This window comes from Scomber japonicus, chromosome 16 (assembly GCF_027409825.1).
Source record: "Scomber japonicus isolate fScoJap1 chromosome 16, fScoJap1.pri, whole genome shotgun sequence".
NCBI lineage: Eukaryota > Metazoa > Chordata > Actinopteri > Scombriformes > Scombridae > Scomber > Scomber japonicus.
In genome coordinates, this window is record NC_070593.1 from 11,386,426 (window position 1) to 11,404,177 (window position 17,752).

At 41.3% G+C, this 17,752-nt stretch overlaps 1 protein-coding gene across 1 annotated transcript; it reads left to right on the forward strand.

The window, feature by feature from the left end:
- Window positions 1–5,882: 5,882 nt before the first annotated feature.
- Window positions 5,883–13,030, forward strand: gng7 (guanine nucleotide binding protein (G protein), gamma 7). The gene is made up of 4 exons (XM_053335549.1): window positions 5,883–5,926; window positions 11,117–11,252; window positions 12,471–12,586; window positions 12,856–13,030. The coding sequence occupies exons 3-4, from the start codon at window positions 12,506–12,508 to the stop codon at window positions 12,979–12,981; spliced, it is 207 nt and encodes a 68-aa protein (XP_053191524.1). The 5' UTR covers window positions 5,883–5,926; window positions 11,117–11,252; window positions 12,471–12,505; the 3' UTR covers window positions 12,982–13,030.
- The last annotated feature ends 4,722 nt before the right edge of the window (window positions 13,031–17,752 follow it).

Below are 17,752 nucleotides of genomic sequence, written 5' to 3' on the forward strand. Positions count from 1 at the left end.
AGACTGTCGCTGCTCATGTTCCTTCGTGGAATATGATACAGCAGGGAGGAAAAAACAATGAGACAGCGTGTAAGAGCAGTACGGACAACGCGTCGGAGCGAGGGAGGGAGGGAGGGAGGGAGGGAGCTGGTGCTATGAATAGAAAGAGTGTGAAAATATGGAGTAGGAATGGCTCTAACCGTGGCCTGTACAGGATTGGAAAGTACTCGCATGTGGGAGACTGAGAAAAGAAAATGGCGTACATGGGGAGTGTGTGTGTGTGTGTGTATATGTGTGTGTGTCCTTTTAGTTTCTGGGCTGTGTGAGTTAAACGCTGGCATGAATCAGGACAGACACCTCTGCCGCCCCCCACCCCACACACACACACACACACACACACACACACACACACTCCCATCCTTCCATGGCTTGTCTCATCTCATTCATCAATTTAGCATATTCACTGCTGCTATCTGTGTGAGTGTGTGTGTGTGTGTGTGTGAGTATGTGTGTGTGTGTGTGTGCGTGTGTGCGTGCACATGTTTTGTGTGCTATTTGTTTGTACCATCTTATGAAGTGTCTATCAGATGTTGAAGCTTTTCCTGTGGCGGATGCCTACACATTTCTGCATGAGTCATCAAACACACTCCTATACACATACACACACACATACACACACACACACACACACAAACACACATACACAAGCATATAAAACAGGCATGGAGGAAAAATAGACTGCATGCCGTCAGCAGCATACACACACACACACACACTCATATACACACATATTACATTCACACATGTCTCATCAGTGAAACCTTATTCACTCACTGGCTGCTTTTCTGCTCCACACTGTTGTCCTTCTCTGTAAAGATCAGTCATCTGCCTCCTGATATTTCTTTTTGTTTTCTGTAATGTTCATCCCTCTGATTTTTGTTACATTTGTGAGTCGGTTGCACTTGAACAGACTAAAGGCCGACCCCGCTCACATGTGATTGTAGATAGTTGTAAATAGTTTTCAAAGGACTTAATATTTCAGAGATGAGAGAGGAGAGTGAGTTTGTGGGGAGTAAAAGGATGCTGCGGCGGGAAGGTGCTGTCACCTGCGTTTTCCTCTTTATAGGCAAAAGGGTTCAATCAGAATCAACACAGTGACTTGATGACTTTATGTCAACTTCACAAGTCTTCGAGCTTATATGCTGTTTTTTGTCATGCAAGAGAAAAAAAAAAGGAAATCTACACTGATGGCAATTTTCCCAGATTGAGTTTAGGACCAGGTGAAGTTGACCTCAGTTGTTTGCCATCATTGAGGTAACAGGGTAATTACTGGTCGTGATGCTGAAGAGTCTCTTGTACAGCAAAGCAAAAGGAGCATGGTTCACATGTGTTCTTCCATAGCAGGATGGGAAAAAATGGCCCTGTGATGCTGAAACTAAAGAAGGGTAGTCAGTCAGAATCCAAACACACAGGGGGAAAAGGTTTCTAGTCTAAAGGTTTGTTCCATAAACTCATTTCTACCAACGAGGCCAGATTACAGTCCTGTCAAGTCGAGCTTTGTGTCAGAGGATCTGAAGGAAAGCAGTGCTGGAGGATGAGCGGAAACAGAAATCACTCCCGCTGACCCCATTAACCTCTCTGGCTCATTTTTGCTGCCCTCCCCCTCCCTTTCACGCCCTTTATAGTACATCTTGTCTGATTGCCTCAGATCCTCACAAGCTGTTTCTGCAGACAGGGGCGTAAAGCGGGAGCATTTAGACTTTGTGGGTAATGTAGTTTGGTACTATCCTGTCGCTCTGGCCCTTCATTCCTGCATGGTCCCTATTGGTGTTCCAGCCAGCATGAGAACAAGGACACAAACTGTGAATCATCTTTGTATTTTTTAGATAAATTCCTCAGCAGCATTTATGGCTTCGGTTTTGCAAATGTTTATTTCTTTTTAGCACTTATTGTTTTTTGTAAATTATTCTGTTGGTTTGTTTTTTTTTCTGTTGGGACTTTTTTATTTTATTTGACTAATTATGATGTATAGATATTTATTCTAGCAATAGTCTTCCTATTAAGATATACTGTGCTGATGCATCCTCTGAATAACTGAAAATAACATATATATATATATAGATGATAATAATAATCAAATCTGCAAAATGATTTTCCTAATAAAAATGTGAACTGAGGAGTGTTTCCTGTCTTTTTGATGTTTTACCTCCTGCTTGCAATTTATGGGTGATGACTCAACCTCATCTGTGCATCACTAAAATAGATTTTTTTTTAAATGTCGATCAGTCCATCACTTTAGTGTTTGCAAACAGTAGTTAAATTCCAATTTCACTCAAAAAATGTGCTTTGCTTCTTGTTACTTCATTTGGATGTTTTTAACTCCACTGTGGATATTGATGCGTGTTCAGAATTTGACACTAGAAGACTGTTTTCACCTCCATCTGCTGAAGGAGGAGAGTTTCTTTGTGCTCACAGGACACATCTGAGTCTCAGGCGTTTACCTTCAAGCAGGATAAACTAGTTTGGAGCTAGATGTGGTCCAGTATGCAATTTACACAAGAGTGATGTGGAAAATTGAAGCCTCCAGTGCACAAACACTGAGAGTTGACTTCACAGTGAAGTGGGAGACAAAAGTTTAACTTCTGAAATGAACAATACAGTCTGTTTTTTGTAATGAGGGGGAAAGCATTGATGCCATTTCCTTGGTGGAAAAAAACACATTAGAGACAAATTAGTATTCTGTTTGCATCTTTAAACATGTCTGGAGGGGATCTTTAAATATCTCAAAATTCATTTAATGCATTATGAAATTCATTTTTCACTTATCCTCAGAAATATCTCAACATCTACTGATGGATTGGCATAGGCTATAATAACTTTGATGATCCTCTTACTCCCCCTCTAATGCCACCCCTAGGTCTTCACTTTTTCACTTCTTCGATTTAGAGCTGCAATCATTACTCAATTGAGAGAAAATCAATTGGTTTGATAATCAAATGGGCTTAATCTACTCACTCATTTCTTCAGAAAGTAGTTTTTCTATGGCATCTTCTTAAATGTGTATGCTTACATTTAAGAATTAATTTATGTGTCATTCATGACAGTAAACTAAATATCTTTGGATTTTGATCCAATAAAATAAGACAATCAGCAGATTAATTGATAACTGTTACTTGCAGCCTTATTTTGGTTTATGACATTAAGCTACCTGCAAAACTAATTACATTCCCATTAGCTGTACTTTCAGTTTAGTGCTAATTAGCAAATGGATGGAAACTGGCAGTCTTTACATACAGCCCAGGAAATCCACACAGAGATACTTGGTTCAGAGTCTCCCACTCCTCCTTTTCTCACTTGCTCCTCTCTCTTCTTAACTTTCTAACATCTGCTTGGGGATGCTGTGCCCAGCATGGTTGCCATGGAGACGGTATGACGTTGATGACGGTTGTCGCATCATAGTGTGGTGTGACCCTGGTGGGGACAGACATGCGTTACGACAGGCAGAGGTCTCCCAGGCTGCTGCTGGGAGTGTATAACAACAACCCCTCTCTGCTGGATCTGATAATGACATCATTTTCTCATCCAAAAACATGCATAAAGACTCACACGTGTGCTTATGAACATCTGGGGGAAGTCTGTGCATTATTTTAGATCAGATATATGCCTGCCAGTGCGCACATGACAGCTCTGACCAAAAAAAGGTGTGTGTAGGAGGAGTGGTGGGGTGTCACCTCTGTCAGCCAGAGAGCATCTTTTAGTTGTGACTCATGGGCTTCCACAGCTTAGAAAAATGAAGTGCACTCTCTGCTGTAATCCACTGTAACCCACTGCCTTCTCAGCAACACATATACACGTGAGGAAGGGGATGGTGGGGAAGGTGGGAAAGGGAAGAGATGGAAGTGAGAAAGATGAAGGAGGGTGAGGAGGAGGAGGAGGAGGAGGAGTGGTAAGGTAAGGAAATGAAAGAGAAATGTATAGGCATCAGCATAATTCACACATCAGTGGAAATGAGGGCAATGCGGTAGCTTCTCTCTCTCTCTCTCTCTCTCTCTCTGTCTCTCTCTGTCTCTCTCTCTCTCACTCACTCACTCACTGTTTGTGTTATAAATAGATCTCCTGTAGTTATAATAAGCATTTAGGTACAAGATTTCCATTAAGCCATGAAGAAGAAGAAGAAGATGTGGAGACTGAATACACCTCCATCTCTGTCAGCAGTAGCCCAAAACAATAGAAATACAAGATTTGAGCCTACACATTAAACCTTTGTCAACTTCGGCCTCCCAGCTGCCAATAAGTACGCAGCAGCAGATGCAGTACTTTTAGCTCCGTGTGGAGGAGTGGACTGTACAGCTAGGTGGAAACGGAGGATGCGTGTTTGCGCCAGGCCTGCCAGGAATAGAAGGAGCGGCCCACACCTCCCTGGAGAAAAACAACACTACAGGTGGGATAATGGCGCCATCGTGTGGCAGCACAGCGCAATACACTCATATTGGGGAGGGGAAAAAAAGTCATTTTTATTGGACAGATCCAGATTTGATCCACATATGGCTGCAATTAAAGATTATTTTCATTATCGATTAATGTGGGGATTCATTTCTCAATTAAATCCTAAAGTATTCAGTTTACTATCATGAACGATGCAGAAAAGCGTCATACCTTCACATTTAAGAAGCTGCAACAAGCAGATGTTTGCCATTTTTGTACAAAACAAATGAAATACATTATTGTGTTCAATTATCAATCATCTAAGCGACTGATTGACTTGCAGCTACTTAAATGCACAAGTAGAGAGCTGGGAACAGTAGAGCGGCAAAATAAGTATTGTTTTATACCAGGCTTGTTTCAGACAGAACAGACAAATGTACTTTATTTGAGCTCTAACCCCAGTTTAAAAGTACAATTAACTGAACACATACAAGGCAGAGCACTACAGCCATCTGCATGCATAAGGTAAATAAAGGCAGAAAAAGATTATTTTAATTGCCCCTTATTAAATCTTGCTCAAAGAAGATTATAGAGAAACCGAGATGAGGATTCTAAGCTGCAACGAAGTACCAGTAAAATGTGCTTAAGGTCACATTTTATCAATCTAGAAAATATCTAAAGCCATATGATTGAGACACTTGATGTATCAGCATGTAATGAAATATATACTTATTTTGGGCACACGGACTATTTCATATTTAGAATAAGCGGCAACTAAAAGCAAAAGCATTTTTGTTAATGTTATATGCAATGAAAATAGTCAGGCAGATTCTGTAGAGGAGAAAATGTTATTAGTTTGCCTGGGATGTGAGCCAACAGCTACAATTTACATGAGAAGATCAAAGATTAGATCTGCTGGAGGAAGATGAAGCCATTCAAAAACGCAGCCACTACGATCCAATATTATGTCTTGGAGGAAATTGCAAGTATTTAAAATGTCCAGTAGTTCCCCAAAAAAAAGTTATGAGGGGAGACAAAGACCCAAATACTTCTTTTGACTTCATTGTTAAATAAAGGTTTTCACACTGAGAGCAGGTAGATGAAAGCATGTTATCAGTTATTTGTGAATGGGGCTTTCATTCATACAAGTGCCTCTACACCTATTCCCAAACTTACAGGGCTGCAAGACAATTAACCTGAACACAATCGATTAGTTGTATTTTTACTCCATTATTGAGACGTACATGATTGGGGAAATGTTCACACACAAACTGCATTCAGGGTTATCTATGTGAAATGTTTGTTTGGGAGCCCCTGGGTGAAAGCTTCTGTCACCGGATCGGATGGAAGGAGGGAGACGGGAGAGAGGGAGGAAGAGAAGGGAGGGGGAGCAGAGGAGTGGACAGACACTGGTAACGGAGGGGGAGGCGTTTGGCTCGGTAAAGACGGGGAGTGAACGAGCAGAGAGGGTGAGAAACCAACGGATCTGGCCCTTTAAATCACCAATACAGCGCATTCGGAGGTGAGTTTGGAGATATTCGGGTAATTTTCTCCCCGTGTGTAATAATTGTAACGCGTCTCAGCGAACCCGGCTTCTCGCCACCGAGGGCGGCTGCAGCGGAGAGGGGATTCATCAGTGTCACGAATCCGGATTTCCCCAGCCCTTTGCCGGCAGAGAGGGTGGGGAGGACCGGGGACAGGGTCAGTGGAAGATTTCCTACAGCTCGACTGGACTATGAGGACGCACAAGCCACTGTATAAAAAAAACCTCTGGATATAATATGCTGAAGTAGGCCGTATGCCGATAAATTTGCATAATCGCGGAATATAAAGGCATGCGCTCCAGTCTTGTGCCCATTGTCGCTGGATGGGTTGATATTGGCTGCTGGAGCCTGCCTCCCTCAAAACATGTCACCACCCTGCTCCCACGGCTAACAATCAGGGCCTATTTGCAGACCTGAAGCGGTCTAGTTTGGTCTTCACTTGGGAAAATATCTGTGGCTTTGATATATGCACAAGGTCTGCTTGTGCTTGCGCGCCTGTGCGTATGCGTGTGTATGTATGCGTCTGTGTGTGCGGTGTGTGCGTCTGTGTGTGTGTGTGTGTGGATAGCCATGGGAGAGAGAGGACATGCTGTTCTATCCATCAAAATGCCCGCATTGTGTTTTCACACGATAGAGCAGCGAGCAGGGCCTATAGTGGAGGACATGGCTCCGTACTGTAGGCCCGATCAGCGCTCAGGAGCTGCTGGGATCAATACGGATTGATGTATTTTTTCGCGTCTTGAGAGGGGCAGGGTGGCTGGCCAGGGCCTGCCCAGCTCTGGTGATGTGTTTTGGTCCAGGTTAAGACAAATGAGCAGCATAATAATGTAGGTTTAGCCTCTGTGCATCAGCTCCTAAAGAAAGGTTTTTAATTTTTTTTTTTTTTTTTTGGGAGGGGGGGCGTGGGAGAAGAGAGATGGTGTCTACACGGTGGGGTAGACATTCATATTTGTGGTGGTTTTTAAGTGAACAGCTCTCTTCTCTCAGCACTGAATATGCCATAGCAGAAAGTTTGAGAAATCAACAGGCTGATGGAGTCAAAGCACACTGTTTATAATTTTCCCAAAGTGTTAAAAAAGTGATAATTTACTGCTTAAAGGTGTACTAACCCTGCCCGTTTCTTCTCTGCTTGCTCAGTTAAGAGGGTAAAAGTGCAGTCTGCTTGTTTTATTATCAGTTGTGTTGTAAGGGAAAGATGTCATTTCAGTTATTTTGGAGGAAGCTCATATAGGACAACAAATTAACAACGCATTGCTCCTCAAAACAAGCATTACCCTTGAAGCTTGTAGGGGCCAATTTGTTGATGTAAATGGTGTTTACAGCTCCGTGGGAATTTTGCAGGGCTGTAGTTTGTGCTGTTGTTTATATTGTCATTGTTATTTATATGAATATCTATATTCTTCTGTTGGCTGTCTGTGATGCTGCATTTAGGGACACTCCTCAACATCTGGCAGATAATGAGAAGTGTACAGTGTGTTTATAGGGGAAAAAATGTCTTTTTAAGGATAAAAAAACTGGTCCCCACAAGTTTAACCATTACTCCTCAAGACTGACATTTGTTTTTCTTGGTTCATGCTAGTGTAAGAATTATGGTTAAGGTTATGGTTAAATCTCCAGGGAATGCATTTAAATCTCAAAACAAGAGACAGTTTTTTCCATGTGTAGGACAAAATGCCCATGCGAGGACAAAGGAAAGAGAAAAATCTCTCTGAAGCGGAGAGGGGGGGGCATTTTGACACTAACTAGTTAAGAGAAGGATTTGCAGGGTTAAGATTAGGATTAGGATTAAAATTAGGGGGTTAGCTGTGAGACAACCAAAGAATGTCCTCACGAGTATAATAATACAAATATGCATGTGAAGACATCAGCGAGACAAAATTTCTATTCAACCCTACACTCTCTCTCTCTCTCTCTCTCTCTCTCTCTCTCTCTCTCTCTCTCTCTCTCTCTCTCTCTCTCTCTCCCTCTCTCCCTCTCTCCCTCTCCCTCTCCCTCTCTCTCTCTCTCTCGCACACACACACACACACACACACACACACACACACACACACACACACACACACACACACACACACGCACGCACAAAAACCCTAATTACAGACATGAATCTCTGAGCTACTCCACAGGAGTAATTAAAGCAGGACTCTCCTCCCGGGAGAGAGGGTGACAGACAGAGAGACAGAGTGAGAGACACAGTCGTAACAGCCAATAGTATTGTGGTATGTGAGGAATATGCAAGGCGTGTTTTGATCATATACTGGCTGCTGCCTGTGACTCCAGCTGGGGAAACTTCCACATTGCGCTTAAAAAGGAGTCTTAAAGAAAGTGGAGGTTGATGAAAAATGAGGCACCACAGGTATGAGAAGATGTGAACTTCTGTGAACTGGGTCATAAATTCAGGAATATCCTGCTATCTGATTAATTAAATTGTAGTACTGGGGATTTGTGATATGAAATATGAAGTTGTGATGACAGACACTGTAATACGAATAATAAGGTTGGTGATGACAGTTTGGTGCTGAGACTAAATTTCAGTCCCTCTCCTTTTAAAAGGGCCTTAATGTGGTCCAGCCAGCAGTTATCACAACTAAAAATTGTATAAGAAAGACACTTACATACAGATTTCACTATCACATCTTTTATCTTCCTAAACAACCTGCAGATTTCTTTTGAAACACACAATACATGTTAGAAAATAATTGCTGAAAACATGTTAAAAAGATGATGAACTATGTAACTATGTAGTGGATATAGCCTGTTTAACAGTTTTCCACCATTACTACATACATTCAGGATTTGAATTGAAAAGCTGCACCATGACATACAGAGGTGAAACACACGGGGTCCTGATGTATGCTGCAGCCACAACAGTAAATATAAACTCTCTGGCAGATAGAAAGGTCTACACACACAGTGCCTCACTATGATGGCATTGTCCGTGCACCAAGATTTCTTATTATATGCACAGTCCCCCACTCACATGTTTGGTCTTACCTGAGTCATTAGCTGTTGTATCCGGCCTGAGGATGGAGCGGTATGGGGGGATGCTGCTATGTGATGTTTCCATAAAACTCTGGATAGAGCTAGCTGATGAAGAGTTTGCCTCAGTTTTGCCATTAAAGGCCCTCTCTTCCCCCGTTTGTTCACGCTCTCTCTCTCTCGGCTGACAGAGCCAGGATGATGCTGGTGTCATTGTATGAGCTAGTTACTGATGAATGGGGCCATTTGTGCAGTTGTGCTCAAGGAGTTATCTCAAATCCAACTGAAAAGCATTGATGTGTGGAGTTTGTGTTAAAGCTTCTGGTCCACCGAGAAGTTATTCATGTGGCTTGCTTCAAAGAAATAAGTCACGTTGACACTGAACTGCATTAAAAAAAATGACAATTTAACATAACAGTGATTGGTGATGTCTCGCTCGTTAACTACTCGTTTAAGTTTTTTTTTTTCTGAAATAAGTCCCTATTTATTTCAACAAAGGTGCTTAATTATACAGTGGCTCCTAGTGCCATTTTATTTTTGAAATCTCATCCATGTTGCTTGTCTTACACTAACAAACATAGCTCATTTTAAATTGTATATATTTTTAAGGGAGTTTGGTTTGAGTGTTGTTAATTCAGAGGGTCATACTGTTAAATTGGGGGCAGGTTTCAGTGCATCCAGCAGACACGCCCACCAGAGATGAGAGTACTTCTTGTTTTTTCATGATTTTGAGACTTAATTAGCTTTTTTTTAAATCAGTCTAATGGCTGGGTGGTTAACCACTTAACGCACGCTGTTCCGTCTACGGGACGGGACGGATGTTAGGAGGTAGCCACAAGTTCTTCTGGATGTTTTAAACACCAACCCTTAAACATATATATTCATGCCGTACATCGTTGGAAAGCTTAGATTGTCCTGATTCATTCAATACCACTCACGACTCATATGGTTGCTCACAGCCGTAATATTAGCGATTAGCTCGGCTAGCCCCTGAGCTAAGTAAGAAAAGCTATAATGCCTACATACCTTCAAAGTCTTCCCTTTATCCACAACGTTCATCTTATGACTCAGGACTTTCTGTACAGCTCGCCAAATATCCATTCTTGTGAAATATGAAATCCATTTCCATAAAACCGAAATACTTTCCTCAATATGTCCATGTATTTAGTCCAACACGTAACGTAATAACACAAATAACAAACCATATACAGTCCGTTTACGTCATTTCCTGACCTGCGCGTCCATCTCAGAGTACACGGTTTTTTGGTACACGGTTGGTTCTTCTTCGACTTAACATATGACTTATAGCAAAATAAACAGATAGATAGATAGATAGATAGATAGATAGATAGATAGATAGATATGGCCAAACAAAAAAAAATATGGTTATATGTAATAATAATAATAATAATAATAATAATAATAATAATAATAATATGGCGTCAGCTTTCATTAGAGACCAAGATTTTGATTGTAGGCAAAGGGGTTGTGAAGTTATAGGTGTTTGATTGTGGTTATACAGCTTTGGTAACCAAGTGTCCATTTGGAGTCTCCAAAAAGGACCTGAGGAAAACGCATGGACATACCTGTTGAAAAATAATTCTGAAAAATTCATCTTTTGGTCTTTTGACTCCAAATTTGGACTGCATGAAGCCAAGACCTGTGGCTGGCTCATTGTGTCTATACCCTGCTGAGAGGTCCCTGAATGTCTGTACACATGTCATTGTAAAGGCAAACCTATGGGCAAGTAAACAACCCCATCATTGTAACCTCTGCCACACTTTGTCAGTAAGTCACAGAATCACACAGACACTTTTACAAGAATCCTGAGAGTGTTTCCTTTCCAATGATACCAGACACATCTCTGAGTCTCAAACTATGTGGGATCTGTGCTGCTCACCACTTGGGCATGTCGTTTAGGCTAACAGCATAAAAAACAGGGGCGTGTGTTAAGTGGTTAATAACATATTTTTCTGTGATGTGGAAAGCTCAGAATACATATTTATTCTTGCTTTACACAGACTTTAAATTCAGCAAGTGTATGTGGGCTCATTCAACTCTTTAGAAGATCCCCTGGTATACACAGCCACACATGGAAACTAACATTTTCAATTATAATAAATGTGAGACGAGTCACAGCTGTTGTAGCCAACTCACCTGTCCCTCTCACCTGTTCTCCTTCTACACAGAGACAAACCAATGTGAGCTCATCCGCCATCCAGCTCTGTCGTTTTGACCTGATAACCGCTCTCCCACCACTCAGCTCATCCTCTCCATCCAGTCATACTTGTGTTCAGAGAGTCCTGTCTGCACACCATCATACAGGTAACACTCTTTATAAGTGAGTATCTGTGTTTGTGTTGCATGCATGACACACCAAAAGCTTGAAGAATGTCCACCATGAATGACAAAGATGATATTTAAGCTCTATTTTTAGTGCACATATAATTTTAGTTTGAACATAAAAACTTGCATTTTAACTGTTTATCAGTGTTGCACCGCCATGTAGTCACCTCACAGTGGTGCTATAACTCTGCAGCAGAGATGACGAAGTCACCAACATGCAACTGACAGTTTTAGGGTTGATTAAGTTACTGTACAATCAGTGGTGTTAACACGATGATATAAAGTATCATAGTAGTAAGTAAGTAAACCCAGAAGCTAATATAAAACATAATTGAATTGTCAGCTATACTGTGCAAAATCCTTCCAGATAGTCCATGCTACTGCAGATTGTTGAAGTTGAAAGTGTTTCATAAAAGGAAATCAGTTTGATCGATAGAGACTCAGTGAAACAGTTCAATTAGAAACCAAAATGAAGCTATGGTAGTTTTCATGTTGATCTGTGGCCATCCAACTCACTACTGTTGACCCCAGATTGTTTTTGCCTGCAACCTTTTTTGTTTCATAGTCAACAACAAGCTAGTGAGGGAGTGTTTGGATGCTTTACTTTTTTAAAGTAGCATTATAAAAATGTAAAAATAAGTACTAATTATACAGAAAAAATATTCTTACACTGTTATATGCAAGCAGTGTTGTAGTTGGTCAAGGCAAAGCTAATTTGAAGTAGTTTATACAGCCTACTGTTGAGTAGTTAAACTTAAAATGTGGTAAAAGTAGAAGTGTAAATTAACATAGAATTAAAATAAAGTTATAAAGTACCTAAAAACTGTACTTAAATACTTTGGTAAATCTACATTGCACCACTGGTAACAATTAACAATAAACAACTTGACTACACTGAATTTATCTATATACTGTGTGTGATTTGTACATAGTATGTTTGTAGTTTAAGTGTACATTTTCCAGCTGATTCTTATTTCAAATACCAGGATCACCGGGATAATCCACTCAGTCTTGTCATGGGTTCAGGCTGTTAAACACATTAAATGCAAATCAAAAACTATGTTCTTTTACTGGACAAGAGTACTGATCCTGTCAATGTATCTTCTGCTGAGCTCCAACTCTTGAATGCATACCTGATTAAGTCACGCATTACTGTCTACATAGAGCCTAACCTCTTTTTCTCTCTCCCTCGTTCAGTTTTCTCCTGTGTTGGTGTATTCTGATGGATCAGTATGTCTACCACTAATAATATCGCCCAGGCCAGGAAACTGGTGGAACAGCTGAGGATTGAGGCAGGGATTGAACGCATTAAGGTAGGATGATAGTTTACTCTTGAGTGTGTCTATGTGATTATTCATCCATATCTGACCATGATTTCCCTCCCTCCCTTCTTTTTTCTCTTCCCGCCTTCTCATCTGATTCTATTTTTCTCCTGTCCTCATTTTTCCTCAATTGTCTTTTTCTTTTCCTACTACTTGTCCAATTATTCTTCACATATCCTCCCATTTGTTTCCCCTTTCTCTCCCCTTCTTGCCTTCCCCCGTCTCCCCTTGTCTTCCTCTCCTTGCTTCCCTCCTCCCAGGTGTCTAAAGCAGCAGCAGACCTGATGAGTTACTGTGAGCAGCACGCTCGTAGCGACCCTCTGCTGGTTGGGGTTCCCACTTCCGAAAACCCTTTCAAGGACAAGAAACCTTGCATCATCCTATAGCCGCTCTCCGCTCCTCTTGCCCTCACACACACAAACACACATTCATGCATTTACAGACACATGCACAAACACACTTTCAGTACTTAAATTGATCCGCAGATCTCCCGGACACACACATGCAAACATACACACTGAGAAGCCCTGCTCTATTTTACAGGGCTCTGCTCTCTATATCCAGTATCCACACACACACACACACACACACACACACACACACACACACACACACACACACACAGAAAAACACACACGCCCAAAATAGCCACTCTGGAAACACGCCATACCCCGGGCCACAGCTAGGGGGCAGGTATCATGTGCTCACAGTGGCTAAGATCAGTATATCTCTGAGTATGATCCAAGGTGCTTTGGTAATATTCATATATGCTGGTAAATTAACTACAAGCTTAACTTGAAAAGGGATTTGGACATTAATAATCAGTAGGAAACCGGATTTTTTTGTTCCTTTCTTGTCATGAAATGAGGGGTTGGGTAAAGGATGTACAGCTTTGCCATAGGCAGGGAGTGGGAGGATGCATGTGGGCAACAGAATGGGCAGTAGGCGCGCCTGCCAACCGTGCCAAACACGACCTGGTGTCTAATTTAGAGTTCAATAATCGCTTCTTTTATTTGTGGGAGTTGAAAATTCACCAGGTCTGAGAGCTTGTCTCTGGAACCTGCTTATGCTAAACCATGGCAGGTCATTTCAGAGCAACTGGCTGAAGCATTTGCCTTCATTGGGCTAGCATGTTCCCACCCAAATGTGTTTTAACAGACCTTCTCTGCCCGCGGTGGCCTCACTATGGCCATCTGCAGCCTTTGGCCAAACCTCCAGCTGTGCCAACCTGTACAGAACGTGGTCTCTAGATGCTGATCTGCCGTCACTGATTCTGTTTCCCACTGCAGTTTATGAGGATGCTGTTATCTGCAGAAATCGATGTCTGTGCTGATGCCAGATCTGCACCTACAGAATGAGGCGAACAAAGTTGAACCGTTCGACACAGAAGTCAAGCTATTAACCCGGACGTTTACTGCATTTTTCTTGAGAAATACTTGTTTGTGAACTCAATGTATGTTTTGATATTTCGTTGAAGCATTACTTAACAGGTAGATAATACTGTACTTTTTTAAAAATTGTTTTGCAGTACTTTTGATGTAGGTTTTGCCCCTGGCCGATCAGATTTCTGTTCCTGTCCAACATTAAATGCTTGTGCTGATGAAACGGCAGGAGATCTGGTTTGCAGCCAGGGGTAATACCTAAGTTAATACCTGCTAGGATCTTAAACAAACGTTTCTACTGTACATCAAGCCTCCCTGTGCTTTACACTGAGAGAGGGCGAGGTCACAGACTGACCACACCCAAGTGTCAGTCTGCAAGGACTGCAAGGCTGGAGGAGGAAAAATAACTTAAAGCCATCCCAAAAAAGTAAAAATGAAGTCTTCTCTGCTTGTGTTTGACTCTTATTATTGGCAGATTATTTTTTAACCTGATGATTTGCAAAGATGGAGGCGCTTGGAGCATCTTTTCATTGTTCTGTTTGCCTCCACAGTGGAGAAGGTACATATGTCTTGTTTTAATGCAGAATAATTTTTGCTTTAAATCAGATTAGAGTAAATATTACCTGGCTTCCCGGTCCAACAGATCACTTAAATATGATCTGGGACTGGTCGGTAAAAGCCAACGGCCCCCCTTCTTGTTTTTCCTCTCTCCTGTTTCAACTCCCCTCCGCAAAGCTCTCTTCCTCCTCTCTGAAAAACAAACTTGATTGTAAAAACTGAAGACGAAGGAGGAGGAGAAAGGAAAATGAAGTTAAGAGAAACAAACTAAGTGTACAAACTTTCTTTCAGACATGTGCAGAAGTGATAAGTTGAAGAGTAGCTGTTTTGGGTTTATTTTTTGAGTTTCTTCTTTCTATGGAGTCCATGGAACCTGGTCAGTTGAGTATTACCCTGTACAGTGTTTGTAAGATACAAAATCTAAACACAGAATCCCCTCTGTGGATGTTCGATTTTTTTAGTACTACTTATTCTGTTTTGTCAGTCAGAATACCGTCATTCAGGTTTTAGAGGCTTGTGATAGCAGAGGTTGGTTTTAACCACAGATACAAATACAAAACCTGATCAGGATATATAAAATAAATGTAAGGTAGACACACAAGCTCCTGGTAGGTTTAGGATCCATATCCTGTTAGAGGATGAATCAACATCGGACCTCATTCCAGTGGAAAGAACCAACCTGCGATCTATCCTTTAACACCACATCAGCCCACAGTATTTAGGGTTTTTTCTCGAGTGTTGGTTTCAGTGCGCGACAGACAACTAGGACAACACACATGTACATGTAAAACACACACTCGCTCTTGCAGCTGTTTCTTAGGAAGAGGGATGATTGCCAGAGGTCACAGGTTAAAGGCACTGTAAGGCTTGGCATTGAGAGCTGGACATTTGCTTAGAGAAGGGAGCTTTGTGCCATCATATTTACATTTTTAGCATTCAGTCAAGGCTTTTGTAAAGAGGGAACATACAGTGACAGAGTGGGGTGGGGTCTCTTGGATGGGATTTGTGGCTGCTGATGGACTGTCATGGAGGTTGAACCTGCTGCTTTTCTCTTCTCTAATCACTAGGTCAATATGGTCCACCTGCTACTCTGACTTTTGGGAGTTTTTTGAAGGTGGTGAGAGGTGAGCAGTTGTTTGTGTTTTCATGGGTCCACACCTGCTTGTGTGTGTGCCTGAGAGATTAAATCATATGGATATGTATGGCGATATTCTGTGTTTGTCTTACTGTTATAAAATCCACTGAAAAGACCAAAACCAACAGGATCCTACTAACAAGACCCCTGCTGTTTCTGTTGTTGTTGCTGTTTTTAATTATTTAGCCCTTTTTGAAAAGACAAGTAGCTATTTGTGACTCATTTTTAAAGATGTCTCAATAGGAGTGCCACAGAGTAGGGAGGTCAGAAAGTGGTGAAAGACCAATATACTTTGTTGGTTGTTTTCTTTTCACAGGAATCATTTGAAATACAAAAATGTAGAATATCACCAGCATTATCCTTTAATATCCTTTAAAGGCTGACAAACATATTCACCCTTAATGGTGATTCAGTGTTGTCCTAAGTATTATTTTTCTCTATACAAACTACACACTTTCCCTCTTTCTGATATATTTTTGAGTAGAAAAAGGACAATTTATTGAAAAGAGGTATCCCACTGACAGATTTGTGAGCTTTTCTAAAAAAAACCCCAAAAACTTCTTTATGAAATTCAAGGTTAAATTGCTAATTAACATCCCCCTTTTTTCACATCAGTCACGGATACAAAGCACTTGCTCATTTCTCATTTGCCTTTGTTTGAAACAGAGAGAGCAGAAGCTGGAGAAAGGCCACAGCGAGGGCCGAGGGTGCGTATGTATTCATGTGCATGTGCGTGCATGTGGGTGTGTGTTGGGTGCTAGGTTTTGTTTCGCTGAAAAGGATGATTTGGCAGAGGTAGGCGGAGAAGAGAAATAGAAGCGCATGTGTGCATGTGTGAGTGTGTGTGTGTGTGCGTGTGTGTGTGTGTGTGCAAGTTTGAGAGAAGCACAGTGTGCAAGAACACACAGTGCCTCCAGTGCTGGGCAGAGTGTCACATAGTAATGTTACAGTACTGCAGCCCTGCAATTCCAGGTCAGGGTGAGTCTGACTGGAGGAGAGGTCATGTAACGACTGTGAGTCAGAACACCATGTATGGTCTGCAATTGCTCCTTTTTTACCAATAAAAAGCATTTTGAAGAAGAGTAAAAACTGACAATAATCTAAAATTATTCAATTGAAATGTGGGAAGCTGTTTTTGTTGTAATGACTAATAACAGCCTTAGCTGACGAATTCACTGATTTAAAAAACTTCTCTCTCTGTTTTGCTCTATCTGTAGCAGCAGTTTATTAGTAACTGCTCATTTAAGCCTTAGAGACCTAAAGGAATAGTTCAACTTTTTGGGAAATGCACCTACTCTCTCATTTGCTGAGAGTTAGATGAGAAGATTGATACCATTCCCTTACATGTGGATTCAACAGGCCTCTAAGGCTACAGCCAGCAGCTGGTCAGCTTAACTTAGCAGAAAGATGAAAAATGGAGGGACAGCTAGCCTGGATGCATCAGAATCCACCTGTAATACTCACTAATGAATTTATATCTTGTTGGACTGTTGCCAGGCAACCAGCAGAGAATCCTAGAAGTTGCTGCACCAACCAAGAAACAGTCCATCACATAACCCACCATGAAACCGCGATATGTTTTTCGGTATTGATACATATTAAACAAATGTGTTAATTCGTAAGCTGTAGGGGTGCTTGTAAGTGGACTTTGTGACCTTCATACATCTTACCTTCTTTTCCCCATGTTTCCAGTCTGTATGCTAAGCTAAGCTACCTAGCTGTTGGCTGTAGCTTCATATTTAGCATACAGACATGCAGATTATGAATGGTGTCATTTAACTGGTAGGGAGAATTACTAATCATTTTACTTTCCCCCCGTTTACCTGTTATAAGATTGTGGAAATAACTGATCAAGGAAGGAATAGCAGTTCCTTTTAGTTTCTCTGGAAGGTGTGGCTAGTCAATACGGATTAAAGCTGCAAATAAAACAAGTATAAATACCAGCACACACACACACACACACATACACACTGATGTTGTCCTTAAATTGTCTGCGAAATGCTATTTTTTTATCATTATTGTTTTTTTCAATCATTCCATAGCTGGTTGGGCTTACAATCAGAAACAGCCAATCTGAATCAC